Source organism: Bactrocera tryoni, chromosome 5, assembly GCF_016617805.1.
Source record: "Bactrocera tryoni isolate S06 chromosome 5, CSIRO_BtryS06_freeze2, whole genome shotgun sequence".
NCBI classification, from domain to species: Eukaryota; Metazoa; Arthropoda; class Insecta; order Diptera; family Tephritidae; genus Bactrocera; species Bactrocera tryoni.
The window spans coordinates 3,533,795-3,550,713 of record NC_052503.1 but is presented as its reverse complement, the minus strand read 5'-3'; the positions used below and the strand labels follow the sequence as shown (position 1 = coordinate 3,550,713).

At 36.1% G+C, this 16,919-nt stretch overlaps 2 protein-coding genes across 3 annotated transcripts in view; both read left to right on the top strand.

Annotated features, from left to right (window-relative positions):
- The window catches only part of LOC120777448 (elongation of very long chain fatty acids protein 6), a 40,239-nt gene that overhangs the window by 4,288 nt on the left and 19,032 nt on the right, over nt 1-16,919 (top strand). For both annotated transcript variants that reach the window (XM_040108764.1, XM_040108765.1), the window contains exon 2: nt 676-1,135. In XM_040108764.1, coding sequence (XP_039964698.1) covers nt 954-1,135 — 182 coding nt within the window. In that variant the 5' untranslated portion in view covers nt 676-953. The remainder of the gene's footprint in view (nt 1-675; nt 1,136-16,919) is intronic.
- On the top strand, nt 2,798-4,174 carry LOC120777447 (odorant receptor 59a-like). Its single transcript, XM_040108763.1, has 2 exons — nt 2,798-3,608; nt 3,694-4,174. The coding sequence occupies exons 1-2, from the start codon at nt 2,848-2,850 to the stop codon at nt 4,103-4,105; spliced, it is 1,173 nt and encodes a 390-aa protein (XP_039964697.1). The 5' UTR covers nt 2,798-2,847; the 3' UTR covers nt 4,106-4,174.

Here is a 16,919-nt window from a genome sequence, read left to right as displayed (position 1 = left end):
TGTATCAAAGAAATAGTGTGATATTTACATATGTATGTATGTACGTATGTGTGAATTATGCAAAATTTTAGAAAAATGTTCATACCAGAGTGCTCATCGAAAGTGCCGTTCATTATGAGAACAGACGCAAACATTGCAGGGCTTTATTGCTATTTGAATCATATAAGTTTCCATTTGAGAATCTTTAAAACTTAAATCGTTCATATAAATTCTTCCATTATTACTGAATTTAATCCATTATTGCAATCTGTACGTACTTATATTTCATTCTCTTGCACTTAATGGATTATATCCACTTGCAAAAAAAAAACGTTTCCTGATTTTTTTCGAAAGTTTTTTTAGTTAAGAAATAAATTCAAATAAATAATAGTATAAATATGTATTTGACAAACTATTCTGTTAAAATATCTAAATTAATTATCGAGGATTAGAAAAATTTTCATATGAAATTATAGAGCCAATAAGATGCAAGAGAGCTCCTATTCCAATATTTTGACTCTATTTTTTTAAAGAATTCAAGAGTTTACATATATACATACATATGTACATACATACATATATGTATGTCCTTAAGCTCCATCCTCAACGTGAATTAGGCTCTACGCTTTACTCTTCTACAAATTCTTTATTAAAAAAAATAGCAATAATTTTACTGTCTTAAATTTTTTATTACAGAAATTAAACGCAGCCGCCGTCAGTCGACAATAAAATTTCGCAAATATCGCCGTAAATTGGAAGACAATTATTGTAAAGAGAAAATTGCTTAAAGCACGCATTGTCACATACTATAACTAAGAATATTGTACATAATTTTAAAAGGCAGTAAAGCAAAACAGAATAAAACCTACATTAGGTGAAACAACAACAAACCAATACTTAGAACGTTCCAAAGAGTTACCCAGTCAATAATAAAATAAATAAAATAAGAAAATATAAACAAACAATTAATAAAAATGATCAATATGGACATTAGTGTAACACCGAATTATTCGTACATTTTCGATTTCGAAAATGATTTTATCCACCAACGCACACGCAAATGGATGGTCGAGAATTGGACTTGGGTATTCTACTATTGTGGCATTTATATGTTGGTGATATTTGGCGGACAGCATTTTATGCAGAATCGTCCCAGGTAAGTCACATGTCGATAATAGGCGAAGAGCAGCGCATACAATAATAATATTAATAATTTTTGAACAAAATATACTTTTCACATATACATACATATGTATGTATATAATGCAAGTTTATGTTATTAAAATTGAACATGTTTCCTGAAATTTAGCTCGAAAAAAACAAGAAAAAACTTTTCTCTAAATTCAATCTAATTTCTGACACACATTTTAATCGTGTGCGAAACGTGTTCCAAGAACTCTGTGTCCATGTGTGTGTGTTTTAAAGGTTTTAACTCGCGAGCTTATCGCCAGCTATAAATTTCTGTTTTATCACTTAATGAATACTTTACATTGGTTTAAGTAGCTAATATAATGATTATTTTTAGTTTATTTAAGTAGCCTAATCTACAGTTCCGACATTTACGACTAAAACTATTGAAATTATTTATTTGATTTGTCTACTACTTTTTAATGGTTTAATGTGGGCCGTGACGTTTAGAAAACTGCAAAAATGTACATACATACATGCATACATATATATGTATATGTATATATGTATGTATGTAAATCGGTGAAAAAGTTTCTTCTCAATTCTTTCTCAAGCGTTATAAGGGAAGAATTTAGACTTCGGTTGGCTGCTCAAAAATTTGCTTTCGATAGATTTCTGTGAAGTTTACCGCTGTAAATCTTCATAATTAGCCAAATATGATGAAAACAAGAAAAAAACGTTAACTTCGGTAGCATTTCGGTTGTCCGATCTGAAAAATTTGTTTGGATATTGTACCGTTAGCCTTGAACATTAATCTTTCCAAATTTCGTGAAGTCAAATGACAAAAGTTTCTGCACCATAACTTGATTTTGATCGTTCAGTTTGTATGCCAGCTATATGCTATAGTGGTCCGATATTGGCGTTTCCGACCATTGAAATTTTTTTTTGGTAGAAAAAGACGCCTGCAAAATTTCAGGTCAAAATCTCATAAACTGAGGGACTAAATACCATAAAGGCTAGATCGACTTAGCCCGTCACGCTGATCATTTATAGAGTCGCTGGTACTTAACATACCCTGTTCAGGGTATAAAAAATTGGGTCGCCAATATTTTGTAAACTAATATTACGTTAACGAACTATTGTGAATGGTGATTACTTTGGCCAACTTCGCTGTATTTCCAATTTCTTCCCGTTCGTAATCAAAAGGTTACGGTTTTATTATTTTTGTGTATTCTATAAACTCTTCATTATGAAAACCATATACATACATAATACTCAGAATCACAATTTTTTTTCTTGAACGACATGATAAATATACTTATATGTATATGAAAACTTAACTCCAACCGCATTATTATGCGGCCAGCATACAACTGTCCTACCAAAATGTAGTATTTTTTCGTAATTCATTTAATAGCGATCGGCACACTACACACTTTCGGTGACATCGTCCCTTTAACACTCGCTTAAAATAAATTATGCGTTCTGAATTATGTAATGCAATTACAATTAAACAATCAGACATAATTAAAAATTATTATTATTATTAATTAGTGAATAATTAATATCGAGTGGACGGACACTTAAAACACCTATGGTAGATAAAGATAAAAGGAGACCCTGGAGGCTTTCGCACACACATTGTGCTTGAAGTTAGTGGACGAAAAGTTTCCACCTTTCAATCCAGAGTCATATTTTGACTAATCAAAACTTTTGCTTCAAAATTAACGAAATTTAGTTATGACTGCAAGTGAAGTTCTGATTTCGGGTCTCTCCGTTTTTGACTTTCACGACATAACCTGGCGATATCTCGGACAAAAGCCGCCAACGAAGAAATTATACCGTTACTCGTATTATGTATATTCACTACTTTTAAATATAATCGTAACGATTGGCTATCCCACGCATCTGATGATTGGCCTGATCAAAAGTGACAGCAAAGCGGATGTGTTCAAGAATATGACAATCAACTTCACCTGCCTGGCATGTAGTATCAAGACAGTGGCTATTTGGTGGCGTCTAGCGGAGGTACATAAGATTTATGCCATCATCTCGAAGCTCGATAAACACATATCACAGCCTGCTGATTGCCAATTGTACAAAATGGTCGCAGTGCGTCGCGCTCAGCGTGTGCTCTACTTTGTACTCGTCATTGGACTCGGCGCTTCGATTTCATCGGAAGTTGCCACCATAATTGGTGGTTTTCTGGGCGATTGGCGTCTCATGTATCCGGCATATTTTCCCTTCGATGTAGAGCGTAGCGTCTGGGGTTACGCAACCGCGCATCTGTACCAGTGTATTGGTGTAACTGTGCAGATCTTCCAAAATCTCATCAATGATACGTTTCCACCCATGGCACTGGCGATGTTGGCTGGCCACGTACGTTTGTTGAATGTGCGTTTGGCACGTGTGGGGCACGATGCACGCGCCGCCGCGGTGCGCCGACAGGTGCCCAATGCTCAGTTCTTGCTGTGCGTGGAGGACTACAAAGATTTGCTAGAGTAAACTACTGTTATTTAGTTGTTGTTATGTACATTTAATATCTGTGTCTTTGTTTTTGTTTACATTATGCGCACGTGTCTCTAGGTTTCGTGTTGCAATTCAACGCATCTGCTCTCTTGGCACTTTTGTGCAAATTCTGGTTACCGCCATCAATATGGGTGTGGTCATTGTTTATTTAATCTTCTATGTTGACGGCATATTCACATATATCTACTATATAGTATTCTTGATTGCAATGCCATTGGAGGTGTTTCCGCTGTGCTACTACGGCACTTGCATGCAGTTGGAGTTCGAGCAGCTGACCTACGCCATATTTTCCTGCAACTGGATGGATCAGAGTGTAGCGTTCAAGAAGAATCTACTCATCTTCGCGGAGCAATCGTTGCGTGAGCAAATCGTCATTGCCGGTGGCATGTTTGCCGTTAATTTAGGTACTTTCTTTGCGACTTTGAAGTTTGCATACTCTCTCTTTACAATCGTGGTACAAATGAAATAGGAGCGAAGAAAGCAAAGTTTGTGTATTTAGAAGTTGTTTATTGTCAAAATATACTTTATTCTATAGCTAATAAAGCATAATTCGTAGCTTCAGCTTAAAGTCTCAGAATTTGGTGATTAACTGACTTAATCTGAGCTTTGAAAAAATCGGGTTTCACTTTTTCTGAGCTAGCAAAATTCCGTGGAGCACTTTGTTGTTGTTGTTGTAGCGGCAGAAATCTGCCGAGTTCACAGTCCTTGGCCGTATAAAAGTCCGGGTCCGTTTCGGTTACGTAGACCCGACTGTCGTGGGAACAAGATGGAGCATTTTCGGAAATTATGGTTAAAATTTTAATTCGTTGCTGCCAGTATTTCCCTTTCTAGTCTCACCGAAGAATTGAGATCATGTTGCAAATTTTACCTCAGTTTCTCTCTAGAAAAATAATTATTGAACCCTACATTTCAGACAGTTTCATTGAAATGAATATACATACATAAATAGGTGATTCTCCAGTAACTGAAAATCTGAGTCTACTAAACCTCTGTCTCCAGCTTTCTAGCGATAAAGAGAAGTAATTGACCGTTATTGTAGAAGAACAAAGCAGATAACTAAGTAGCATTTCAGTCGCTGACCTCACGGCTTCATGAGTCATGCAAACCATATTTCAAACACATGTAAATCTTACACTTGAATCTACTTAAAGGGTGCTCAAATAAAAAAATTATATAATTACAACCCAATTACCATAATTATCAATAAAAATAAATAATTTAAAATGCCGGTAATTGTTGTTTAATTAGAGTTAATACTCTCAATTATCACAACTGATTCAAAGGACGGCAGAATAAAATAACTAACTACCGATTACATAACTGTCATTAATAAAAGCGATTTTCAACTAAATATGCCAATAAGCGATAAAAACTTGCTAATTTCCGGTTTAACGGTTTTTCGCTTTCATGACGTGAACCTACGTTGCCTCGGGCTGGTACCACCAGCAAACCGTCGTTATAGATACTTATATTATCTATACTCCTTGCTGCTCAACACGCTCGTAACCATCGGCTATCCCGCTCATTTGATGATTGGACTCTTCCAGATGGAACAGAAATCGGATATTTTCAAAAACATTTGCGTTAATTTCACTGTTTTGGCGTGCAGCATCAAGACATCAATCTTGTGGTGGCGCCTGGCAGAGATTGAGCGGATTTATGCCCTCATTGCGAAGCTTGATGAGCGCATTACGCAACCGGAAGACATGCAGTTTTACGCGTCCAACACACTGCGTCGCGCCAAACGCGTGCTGAATTTTTTAATACTCGTCGGGGTTTGCGCGTTCGTCGCATCCGAGGCCGCCACTATTTTTGCCGGCATTATAGGTGAATGGCACTTAATGTATCCGGCATATTTTCCATTCGACATAGAAGGGCATTACGTGGCGGCACATCTCTATCAGGCTACTGGCATACTATTGATTTTTCAAAATCTCACCAACGACTCATTTCCGGCTATGGCACTAACCATACTCGCCGGCCATACACGCCTGCTGGGCAAACGCATTGCGCGTATTGGCAATACGGAGGGTGTTGAACAGCTGCAGCGTTGCATTGAGAGCTACAAGGATTTGCTTGAGTATTATATTCATTATGATTTAAATTTGACCGCCAGGCTCTAATAGTTTTCGTAACACTTTTTAGCTTTCGCATTGCAATACAATCGTTTATTTCCGTTACTGCTTTCGTGCAACTGCTCGCCACCGGCATCAACATGTGCGTCGTGATATTTTACGTGCTTTTCTATGTGAATGAGATTTTATGGTTCGTCTATTATATGGTTTATTTGGTGGCAATGCCGTTAGAAATATTCCCGTTATGCTATTATGGCACTTGCATGCAGTTGGAATTCGAACAGCTGACTTACGCCATATTTTCATGCAATTGGATGGACCAGTCTGCCGTGTTCAAGCAGAACCTACGCATATTCATCGAGCAAATATTACGTAAGCAAATTGTTGTGACAGGCGGCATGTTTCCCGTTAATTTGGACACATTTTTTGCCACGCTGAAGGGCGCCTATTCCCTGTTTGCTGTGGTGAAGCAAATGAAGTGAACATTAAATGTTGATTACAATTTGTTGTTTTTGTTACAATTTTAGTACAATGAAAACAATTTAAATTTCATATGTATACATATGTACATATGTATGTACATACATTGCATACAATTAGTCAAAATAAGATTACTATAAAGCTCTCCGCGAAATTTATGGCCGATGTCTAATTCAACACCATATTGTGCGTGTTTTGTCTGTGCCGTTATCTTGCGTCGGAAAGTCCCTAAACGACTTTATCTAAGCACTAAGCTCTACACTATTTGCACACAAGTGTACGTATTTATTTAATTGTATATATGTATGTAAATACATATGTAAGTATGTATCAAGGGCGCGCCCATTAACCACACGAAAATTTAATTTCTCCAGCGTTTTTCAAAAACGCCAATCTGAAACGTTTGGTGAAAAAATAGCGCTGCAATTTGCTGAATTTAAGAAAAGTGAATAAATCGCATCGCATGTGTCATCACAAAAGTGTGCAGCGCAAATGATTGGCTTTGGCACGCAATTCTTAGTCACACAACGCCTCTAAGCGATCGCCCATTTGACTTTTATTTGAATGCATCGTAATAAAACCAATTAGAGAAAAGTCATGTGCGTATTGTGGAATATATTTTTCATAGGCATGCATATTTATACACTTATGTATATGTATGTTTGTATGTAACGTTATTTTCAAAATCATGACCGAGAGTTCTGTGCAAAATCACAGAAAATCACGAAGTCGCCGAAATTGCGAATAAAATGATTGTGGGATAATTGCGCCACATTATGGGCACTTGAGAGGTCCTTCTATACTGGGAACTGAGCCTTTCATTCACTCCCAGTCAGAACTTAACCAGTTTTAAGGGTAAACAACTGGTTCCATTAAGCTTTTCGGCCGGCTTTGCCATAATAGAAAAAAATAACAGCCCTTGCTCGACGTACATATGTAAGTATTTATCCGGGTGAATAAGACAAGCTGTAGAAAAAATTGTAAATAAGAAAATTATTTAAAGAAATCTTCTGAATATATACGAGGATACACCATTTTTTTGACCGAGTTCCAGTTTAATATTCATTGCCGTGATCAAAAAGTAAGGCTAGGTTAAGTTAGGTTCGATAGCTGATCCAGAGATCGCTCTTGGACTAATACATGCAGTCCTTTGTGATGCAATAATAATAGAATTCCTGTAATTAGAATCTATAGGTTAGCAAAAACGTTCTGTGAATTTGTTAATAAAATGTAAAATCTTTACTGATTCTTCCTATTCAATTTCATCTCCTTCAAAGTAAGTTCCGCCCGACAAAACTTTTGCCAACACTTTTTCCAGTCCCCAAAAATAGTCAGAATAGTATATTTTCCTTAATATCTTCTTTAGGTTTTTATCTCTTCAATCTGTCAAAACGGGGTCCCCGATTGGCTTTTTGAGTTTGTTGAATAACCAGTAGACGCATTGCGCCAAATCAGTGTTGGTTGTAAACCGAGTCACGAAGATCCAACTTAGTATGATGTCGTGCATTTTCGTGATAAAGAAGCTGGTCGCCAATAATTCTGACCGTTTCAGACGAATAGCTTAACGCAAACGAGGCAAAATGCTCAAATAATATTTTGGTTGACAGTTTAGCTCGGCGGAAGGAATTCATAGTGCATCACACCGCTATAATCATATATGTACATATGTATGTATAGTTTTAGCATATAAGTACATAAGTACATATTTTATTGAAGCCGAGACACATTGCGTTTATTTCACTCACAGTACTACAGGGACTGAATCTGGGCAATCAATCGTAAGATTTTCTTTTAGAGAACATTCTCATGGGCTGTAAGAATAGGAAAAGGTATCTGGAGATCAGATAAAGCAATTGAGAGTTGACTTAATGCAATTTGCATCCTTTTCACGTATGTCTCATACGGTACATTGATGAGACTACACTTTCTTGCTCTTCAAATGAGGCCCTTTTTCTACGATCTCGTCTTTCGAATAGTTTTGCTTTAATGGCTTCTTAATATATTATACAGCTGATTTTCTACTATTTCCACCCTATGGATTCGGATCATCGTACTTATACAGTTCACTGGAAGAGAACTTTACAACTTGTAACATCATTAGTGGCGTTCGAGATATTCTTCGTTGCTTTTTTTTTCTAAACAACCCGCCAAGAATGTTCCAAATATTTAAAATTTCAGAGTTGTATTCGGAGATGAAGTGGGCGTAATGAATATAATATACACAATAGTCAACTCAGTAAACAACAACAACAAATTTGATCATGCGGGGGCCAACTGTGCTGTAAAATACTTCTCAGGGCTTACTACAATTTTACAGTGCTTTCTCCTTCGTATGATTTATATGAAATTTACGTTTACAGCTACAAAGTTCTTGAAAGTATTTATTCGCATGTGCTCCTATGCATTTCGCTAGAATTATATGCAGCACCTAGCGCCTGGAAATAAATATTTGTTCAGTGTTTATTCGTGTTTCATTACTGTGTCGTCTAGTGTAAAATCAATAAACTTTACGCACAGCTAACAAAATGACTTGCAATCCCAAAGCACTAATGGCAAGCCACAAAAAAAATCTAAAATGTTTATATTAGCGATCGAATTGCATTATTGATTATTGTTTTTTTTTTGTATTTTTAATTTGTAAAACTTCGAATATGCGCACATATGCGCTTTGGTTGCATTATGGCGAATAAATATTTGCAATCGATTCCATTTATATTTCAATATTATTTTTCAGATCTGCTTATTCAAGTGTTTTTGCACTTATCCTATTTACATTATTATGTACGTTACGTGCATATGTATGCTATGTATGTATAAATTTATGTACATTAATAGTTATTCCCAATAGCCAGCCTTTAGCAAAAGGGCTTTATTCGAGGCTTTTTACGCACTGATCGCTTGAGAATTTAAAAATAATGATTTTTCTTAAGTTTCTACCAATGACATCTCTACTTCTATTCGCTTACTAAACCCAGCCAGCATCTTCCAAGCGAAAGTACTAGGTATGGAGAAGGCCTGCAAAGTTATATTGGATAACTACGGGAGGACAGAGACCAACATTTTTAGCAACGACAGACCGGTTTGGCAAAGCTAGGAGCCTCTTTACACGAATCCGAAGCGGAGTCAATACCATTAACTGGCAACGTTTTATATGCACTCAGAACAAATAGCTCAGAGCAGATGGAACTTACTCAATACAAGCTGCAAGATAAAAAAGTATACATACATATGTAAGTATATTGCCCAATTATGCCAGGAGTGAAAGCAAGGACCTACCATTTAGATGCAGAAATAGTACTATATACAAACTATGCTGCTACTACTATAACAGGTCACTGACCACACCAAATTATTTGAGCGATGAGACGGAATAGCAAGATTATGGATAAATAAGGCCCTACGATGATGCATCAAATGGCGCATCCAACGCTAATTGGGTCCAAAGTGGCAGCACTTATACCTACATATTGCTTCTGTAATATGCTAAGATTTCAAACCTTAATCATTATCCTTATTTAAATAGAAACAGGGTAGCATGGTAAGAGTATACCAGGTGTACCTGGGTAGGATATGAGCGTTTTTTATGAAAATGACAATTTGCAGACGTTTTGAAGCAAACCAATCTAATTTTCGACTTCTGTGTAGGAATTGAACTGCTGCTAAGCCAATGTGTGTCCCATCGATGAAAAAAATTGAAATCGGAAGGGACCAAGTCTGGTGAATACGGCCGGTGAGGTAGCAGCTCCCAACCAACTACTTTGATTGTTTCCTCAACTGATTTTGCTTTATGTGAAGTGGCATTGTCGTGTAACAAAATTACATTGCCGTGCCTTCTGGCCCAATCTGGTAGATTTTCAATCAATGCATGGTTTGTTGTTTGTATCGATTAACAGCTTCATGAGGGTTTAGAAGCTCACGACCATGACCACACTCTTCATATCCAACTAAGCATAGAGCATTGCCTTCTTATCGAGGCGATCTGTTTTTGCAGTCGAAGTTGACGATTGATGTATCATAACGCTCACGTCATACCGCTATACCTGGATTTCAAAACCTGTTTGAATTTTTTTATATTCGCTTATATCTACTAGCCGTTACAGACGACATTTGTAAATAAGGATCATCATTTTAGGTTATATTTTTATTTGGACGCCCCGAATCTAAAGAGATCCCTCATTCTCCACTACCCGATTATATTTAAATACTATTGTAATGCTACAAAAGAAATTTATCCACCTGTTTTCACCTAAGAACACAGAGACTCTCGACTAGTATTGCATGGCAATAAAACACGCTCTATAAGCCACTTTGCTAAACAAATATTAACAATAGTTTACGCAACTATTCGAACTAGCATTTGTATAAACTTTGTTCCTATTTGTCTGGCAAACTAACATCGATTCTTAAAGATGCATGTAAATGCTAATTGTTAATATTTAATATTTGTCTTCGTTTGCATTGTCGTTCCTTTCCGGTTGGGTGCGACGCTGCACTTGTCAATAGAATTTACAGGAAATTCGTCAGTTATTTCAACTAAGTAATATTGAAAGCTTTCGAAAATGTTTATTTAGAAAGTAAATGACAAGATAAATGTTGTCATTGAGGGCAAGCGGATTTGTGACCTATACAACTCCGGGTAAGAGGCTTTCTATAACAAATTGCTAATACGAATATTAATTTGTAGAATTTATCAAATCAGTTTATGAGTTAATTTATAATAAATAGTTTTTATGAAAGCTTAACGAAAAAACTGATTTACAACATCCTGTACTAGTTAAAGGGTTGCAGTTATATTTAAACCCCGTAATTGTATTCAGTTTTTTTTTAAGTTTTACAATTAATTATTTATGTAAATTTCGTTCTATTTATGTTAATGTCGAGAAACTGTCTGTGAAAATTACCAAAACACAGCTCAACTCATTAAGTCAGCTCTTTTTACCGCGTTCACATTGGTGTCATAGTACAATTTTTTTTCTTTCTTACTTTCGTAGAAACCGCTTACGCTTTCTAGTCGTTTCTTCTTTTCGCAAGGTGGCGCCAATTGGAGATTCCTCTGCTTCCCCGGCGGGTACTGCGTCGAGTACTTTCAGAGCTGGAGAGCTCATCGTTCCATCGAATACGATATTCGTCGCGGCCAACGCGCAAAGGATCATAAATCTTTCGCAGAACCTTCCTCTCGAAAACTCGTAACGTCGTCTTATCAGATGTTGTCATCGTCCATGGCTCTGCATCATATAGCAGGACGGAAATAATGAGTGACTTATAGAGTATGGTTTTTGTTCGTCGAAGAAGAACTTTACTTCTCAATTGCCTACTTAGTCCGAAGTAGCAGCTGTTGGCAAGAGATATTCTTCGTTGGATTTCGAGGCTGACGTTGTTGTTGGTGTTTATGCTGGTTCCAAGATAGACGAAGTTATCTACGACTTCAAAGTTATGACTGTCAACAGTGACGTGGGAGCCTAGTCGCGAATGCGACGACTGTTTGATGAGAGGAGATATTTTGTCTTGCCCTCGTTCACAACTAGGCCCATTTGCTTTGCTATACTTCCAGACCGTCATTCACGGCAAAGAAGTTCGTGAAGGTGTTGACTGATATTCAATAAATGCAGTTGATCCCTATTTGTGGGTATCTACCTTGCTATGTGTTGTGTAAGATGCTGGACTTTGTCAATGTAATTTCGAGAGACTACTTTATTATTGGTGTCAGGGAGCATGCAAACTCCTAAGTCTCTTGTTGCTGTGTTTTGCGGTTTTTGGTATTACAACAAGTACTCAGCTGAGAGCGCTTACCGCTGCTTAGTACTTCCACCAGAACGCATAGTTGGGCATAACACAGATATCAATATGTGTAAGTTACCTGGTGTCAAATTAGCGTGTCCGAAAAAACGAAATTAAACTGCAAATGGTCAGTTCTCTTGTTGAACTACGTGCGTACACACTTAAATATATGAGTCCAGTGAGCTTATAACGTCTTTTTTACCAAGTTACGCCACTTATTCATGCTTCCTCTGTACATCTGTGTTTGTATATACATACGTTCCAGCGCTTAATCATTCGCCCTAAAAAGAAAGAAAGAACTGTTGCATGCATTATGTAGTTGCTAGTTTTTTGTCGAGCTATTTCTATTTGCTGTGAGTGGTGAATTAGCGTAAACTTTACGTGCCACCTCGCAATTATCCGCGTTGAATTTGCAGGTATATGCTAAGTCTTCCTGGTTGCACGAGTCATTGACACCGCCCAACTTTTCGAAAGGTGTAGATGTAGGTGTGCGGAGATATGTCGCGGGTTGACCAGTTTTTATACTCCAGCAACATGTTGATACATAGTTTTGTTCACCTAACGGTTGAATTTATCACCAATATAAACGATCTGGATGACGAAATGAGTTAAAATCCGGGACATTGGGACTATCTGTCCGTCCAGGCAAGGTAAGGCGGAGTTCGTAGATGGTCGTAATCGGACCTCTGCCACGCTTACAAAACGCTACAACCGAATATGTACATATAAAGTGCCATAACTAAACACTAAATTAAGATGTAAAACTCTAATTTAGTACAGGGAAGCTCAGGAGCAAGGGGCACCTGTGGGCTGAGAGTTTTGAAAAAGCGGACGGGGCCCGCCGTCTATTAGTTTTAATGAACATATCTCCTGAACTACTAAAGGTACAGTAACCAAATTCACCGGGCTCAAATATTATAAGAATTCCTACCGACAGAGTGAAAATGGATGAAATCGGTTGATAACCCTGCTAAAACTCGATCCTTATAAGTAACTAACAAGCCTTATGTTCTTGAAGGTACTGGCTACCTCGCTTTAATCCTTGCAAGTTGCGAGAGTTTAAAATGATCGGTCATACCCGAACTTAGCCCTTCCTAACTTGTTGCTTTTACTGTTAACATTTTTTATGCCACCTTTTATCGATTTCCCTCGGCTGGATTCACACATAGCATGTCTGTTTATAATAAGTACACATTTACAGTTAAACGTATATACTTAAATATTTATGTGCCACAAGTAAATTCAATTTATTAGTAAAACTTTTGAATGTACATAAGTACCTAATGTTTTGTATCCGCCAAGGAAGAAGGTGTAGCCATCACCGTTTTAAAGTTGCCACCCAATCGCATGCATTCGCTTTGGCGTCAGTCGCGCCTTTATTTACACATATTTCTGTGGGCGGCAGCAATAACAATAATAATTTTGTATAATTTTGTAAAACCAACATTTACAGTAACGGATTTTATGTGGTAAATTGTGCTTAAAAATCTTCGGTAAATAAATGTTCGCTGAAATTATCATCGAGTAAATGGAATAATTGATTTGCAAATGTTTACTACGGTGTTTATACCGAATATATATCTCCATATGTACATATGTATGTATGTATGTACCTTTAAGGTGAAATACCGAAATTTGCATTTAATTGCTCTAATGGCATTTTAAGTTAAAATAAACAGTACTTTTTTACATTGTATGGCAACCACTTAAAGTAAACTTCAAACCTAAAATCTACGAAAATTTATTGCTATCATTTAATTATATTAGTCATTATAAGTGCACTTATTGAACCATTAAAACTAGTAATTATAAAAATCTTCCTCTTGCCTTTATACAAATTACACGGATTTTGTTTCTCCAAATTGCCAAATTAATTTTAGAAATAAAAATTAATATTTAACTTAAAATAAGCTTTATTTACTTTTTTACATTGTATGACAACCACTTAAAGCAAACCTCAAGTCCGATTATATAATGTAACAAAATTTATTTAAAATTGTTTTTTATCATTTAATTAACGGCTTCGTCAAAATGTCTACAAGTGCACTTTTTGAACCACTGTAGCTACCATATTTTATGAAAATTAATTGTGGTGATAACAAATAAGAGTATATTAATTTAATTACTATTTGCATTTGCTTTTTTGTATCAAATGGTGTTAGTTTGTAGTAATTATATTGACAATTACTCAAATGGAAAAAATAACCGCAAACGCATTATTTAAAGGGACCGTGTTTTTACATTAGATAAATAGAAATATTTATACTATATGGGTCAAACCACGTCAAGTGGTCCATGAAAATTTCGAAAAATCTCCGATTTTGAAAATTAGCAGTTCATTAGGAAGGGGACCAGACCCATACCCCGTGATATAAATATTTCGTTAAAATTATTTTTTTTTGTTAAAGTTATTGAAGGCAACGATGGTTGTGCTATACGCTTTAAAAGAGGTAGGCGGACAAAAAATTCAATATCTTTGGAATGGTATGAATGAACAAAAATTGTTTTGCAGATTATTAAAGGTGAATATTTTCCGCGTTGATGTAACACAACTTTTCAATTTTTTTAGCGTGAAGAACACTTAAAAAAATTCAATTGTTTAACAAAAAATTATGTAAAATATTATTATTTAAACAAATGGATCATGAAAAAATATTTATAATATAGCAAGAACATTTTTCTTTGACTTCACAAATTTTCATCGATTTAACTTCAGTAGTTTATGAGAAAATAATTTTACAATTTTATCGTCCTCTAAATTTCAACCTTCAAAAACAGGTTTTGGTACCCTGTTCTGAATAAACTCTTTTCCAGCGAAACAAATGGTAGTCAGAGGAGGTCTGGATAATAAGTCGAGTGAGGCATAACTTCCCAGCCACTTTGTTCCAAATATTTTTTAAATAAAGTAGCATCATGAGCGAGCGTTTTCATTGTGAAAAATTATTGCCTCAAATCTTGTCGCAAATTCTGGGCGTTTTTCGGCAATCGCTTGCTTCAATTTGATGAGTTCCCCATTAATTGTTGCACGCGGTTTTAGAAGCTCACAATACAGAACGCTAAGCTGATCCCACCGTATACAGAGCTTTACCTGAGCGTCATGGTTATTGGTCTTTGTCGTTGACTTGGTAACTTGGCTGGGTTTCCCATTTAATTTTTTTGTGTTTAAGTAGAATATCTGACATGCAAAACGTCAACGTCTCTTGGCTTCCCTTTATGTAGAACCCATTTTCCGTGCTTTCGAATGCATCCGACTGCTTTTAATCGTTTTTAAATTGCTGCTTAAGTGAGTCGCAAGTAATTCTGTGAGCTCTTTTGTGTTTCAAAACAATCTTCGGCGGGTAATGCTTCCAGTTCGTCATGATCTTAATGGAGAATATTTTGAAAAATAAAAAAACGATTTTCGATTATTAAAATTTGTTTTTGTTCTCGAATATAAAAGGTAACCTACGTATGTATTTGAAAGGATGAAAAAATAATTATTTATACTCTCTGGTATTTTGCACACGTCCTTTTCTCCATAAGCAGCTGTTTATTTGTAGGAACCGCCGTTATCGGATCACTATAGCTATACAAACTTCTTGTATGGAAAACTTTTTCACCTTCCTTTTTTCACGATGTTTGGCGTGGAGTATTGTCCATGAACACGCTGCAGTCTCCTAACAAATTGCTCAGAAGGTGAAGCGTATTATAGCTTCGGTGCAGCCAAAATTTCAAGGTTTTAAGATTACTTAATACTACGGCTATTTCTACAGACTTGCTTTCACCTGCCAAGTTTGTCAAAATAACGGTAATTAATTTTCGAAATTGCTTGTTGATAAATCGACTTTAAAAGGTGCCTCATTTCAGTCATAAAAGTTTTATATCATTTTAATAATTATTATAAGATTAGAGTGATTGTTAACGACGAAAATGTGCAGGAATTTAGTTACTGATACTGTTATTTTTATTTTTTAAATTTATTTTTTTGTATAAAAACGATTTCTGTGCATTAAAATATATAAATTTTCAACCGAAAATAAAACAAGAAAAAACGTTAACTTCGGTTGCACCGGAGCTAAATACCCTTCACAGGTGCATTTCTCTTAGTAACTATGTGTTCAGTTTGTATGGAAGCTATATGCTATAGTAATTCGTTCTGAAGAATTTTTTTAGAGATTATATTGTTACCTTAAGCAGTAATCCATGCCAAATTTCGTGAGTATACATTGTCAAATGTGAAAGTTTTCCATACAAGCCCTTGATTCCGATCGTTCAGTTTATATGGCAGCTTTATGTTATAGTGGTCCGATATCGGCAGTTCCGACAAATGAGCAGCTTCTTGAAGAGAAAATGACGTTTCCAAATTTCAAAACGATATCTTAAAAACTGAGGGACTAGTTCGTATATATACAGACAGACAGGCAGACAGACGGGCATGGCTAAATCGACTCTGCTCGACATACTGATCATTTATATACATACATATATAACTTTATAGGGTCTCCGACCCTTCCTTCTGGGTCTTACAAACTTCGTGACAACCGTAATATACCCTGTTCAGGGTATAAATATTCCGTCGAATTTCATCTTGTATCACCCTTTATTTCGCGCACGAAATTAATTTTTTCCACTGCTCATGATGAAGCTACAAAGTGTTGCATCGTTTTGCCAAAATTAAGCAGTGGTTATGATGCAACATCCAAAAAAATTAATTTCGTCCGCTTTCGCCATTTGTCTTTCGCTCTTCCATACACAACTTTGCTGCTCAAAATTACGCTCTCCCCTATATTACTTATTTTGTTGTATTGTGAAATGGTGAATGAAAGCGCGCGCTCACAAGGTCTCGGTAATAAAAAGTGCACACACGTGTGTAAATACATATGTACATGTGCACATATGTCAATTTCTGTTAAGCAAATATTTGAACGAAAATTCCGATTTGATGACAGTTGCTGTCAGACATCTTCCCCA

Excerpts from the sequence above, each read along its gene's own strand:
- LOC120777447 (XM_040108763.1), top strand. The coding sequence starts at position 2,848 with ATGACTGCAAGTGAAGTTCTGATTTCGGGTCTCTCCGTTTTTGACTTT. Across the intron at positions 3,609-3,693 it reads GACTACAAAGATTTGCTAGA|GTTTCGTGTTGCAATTCAAC; the intron begins GTAAACTACTGT and ends ACGTGTCTCTAG.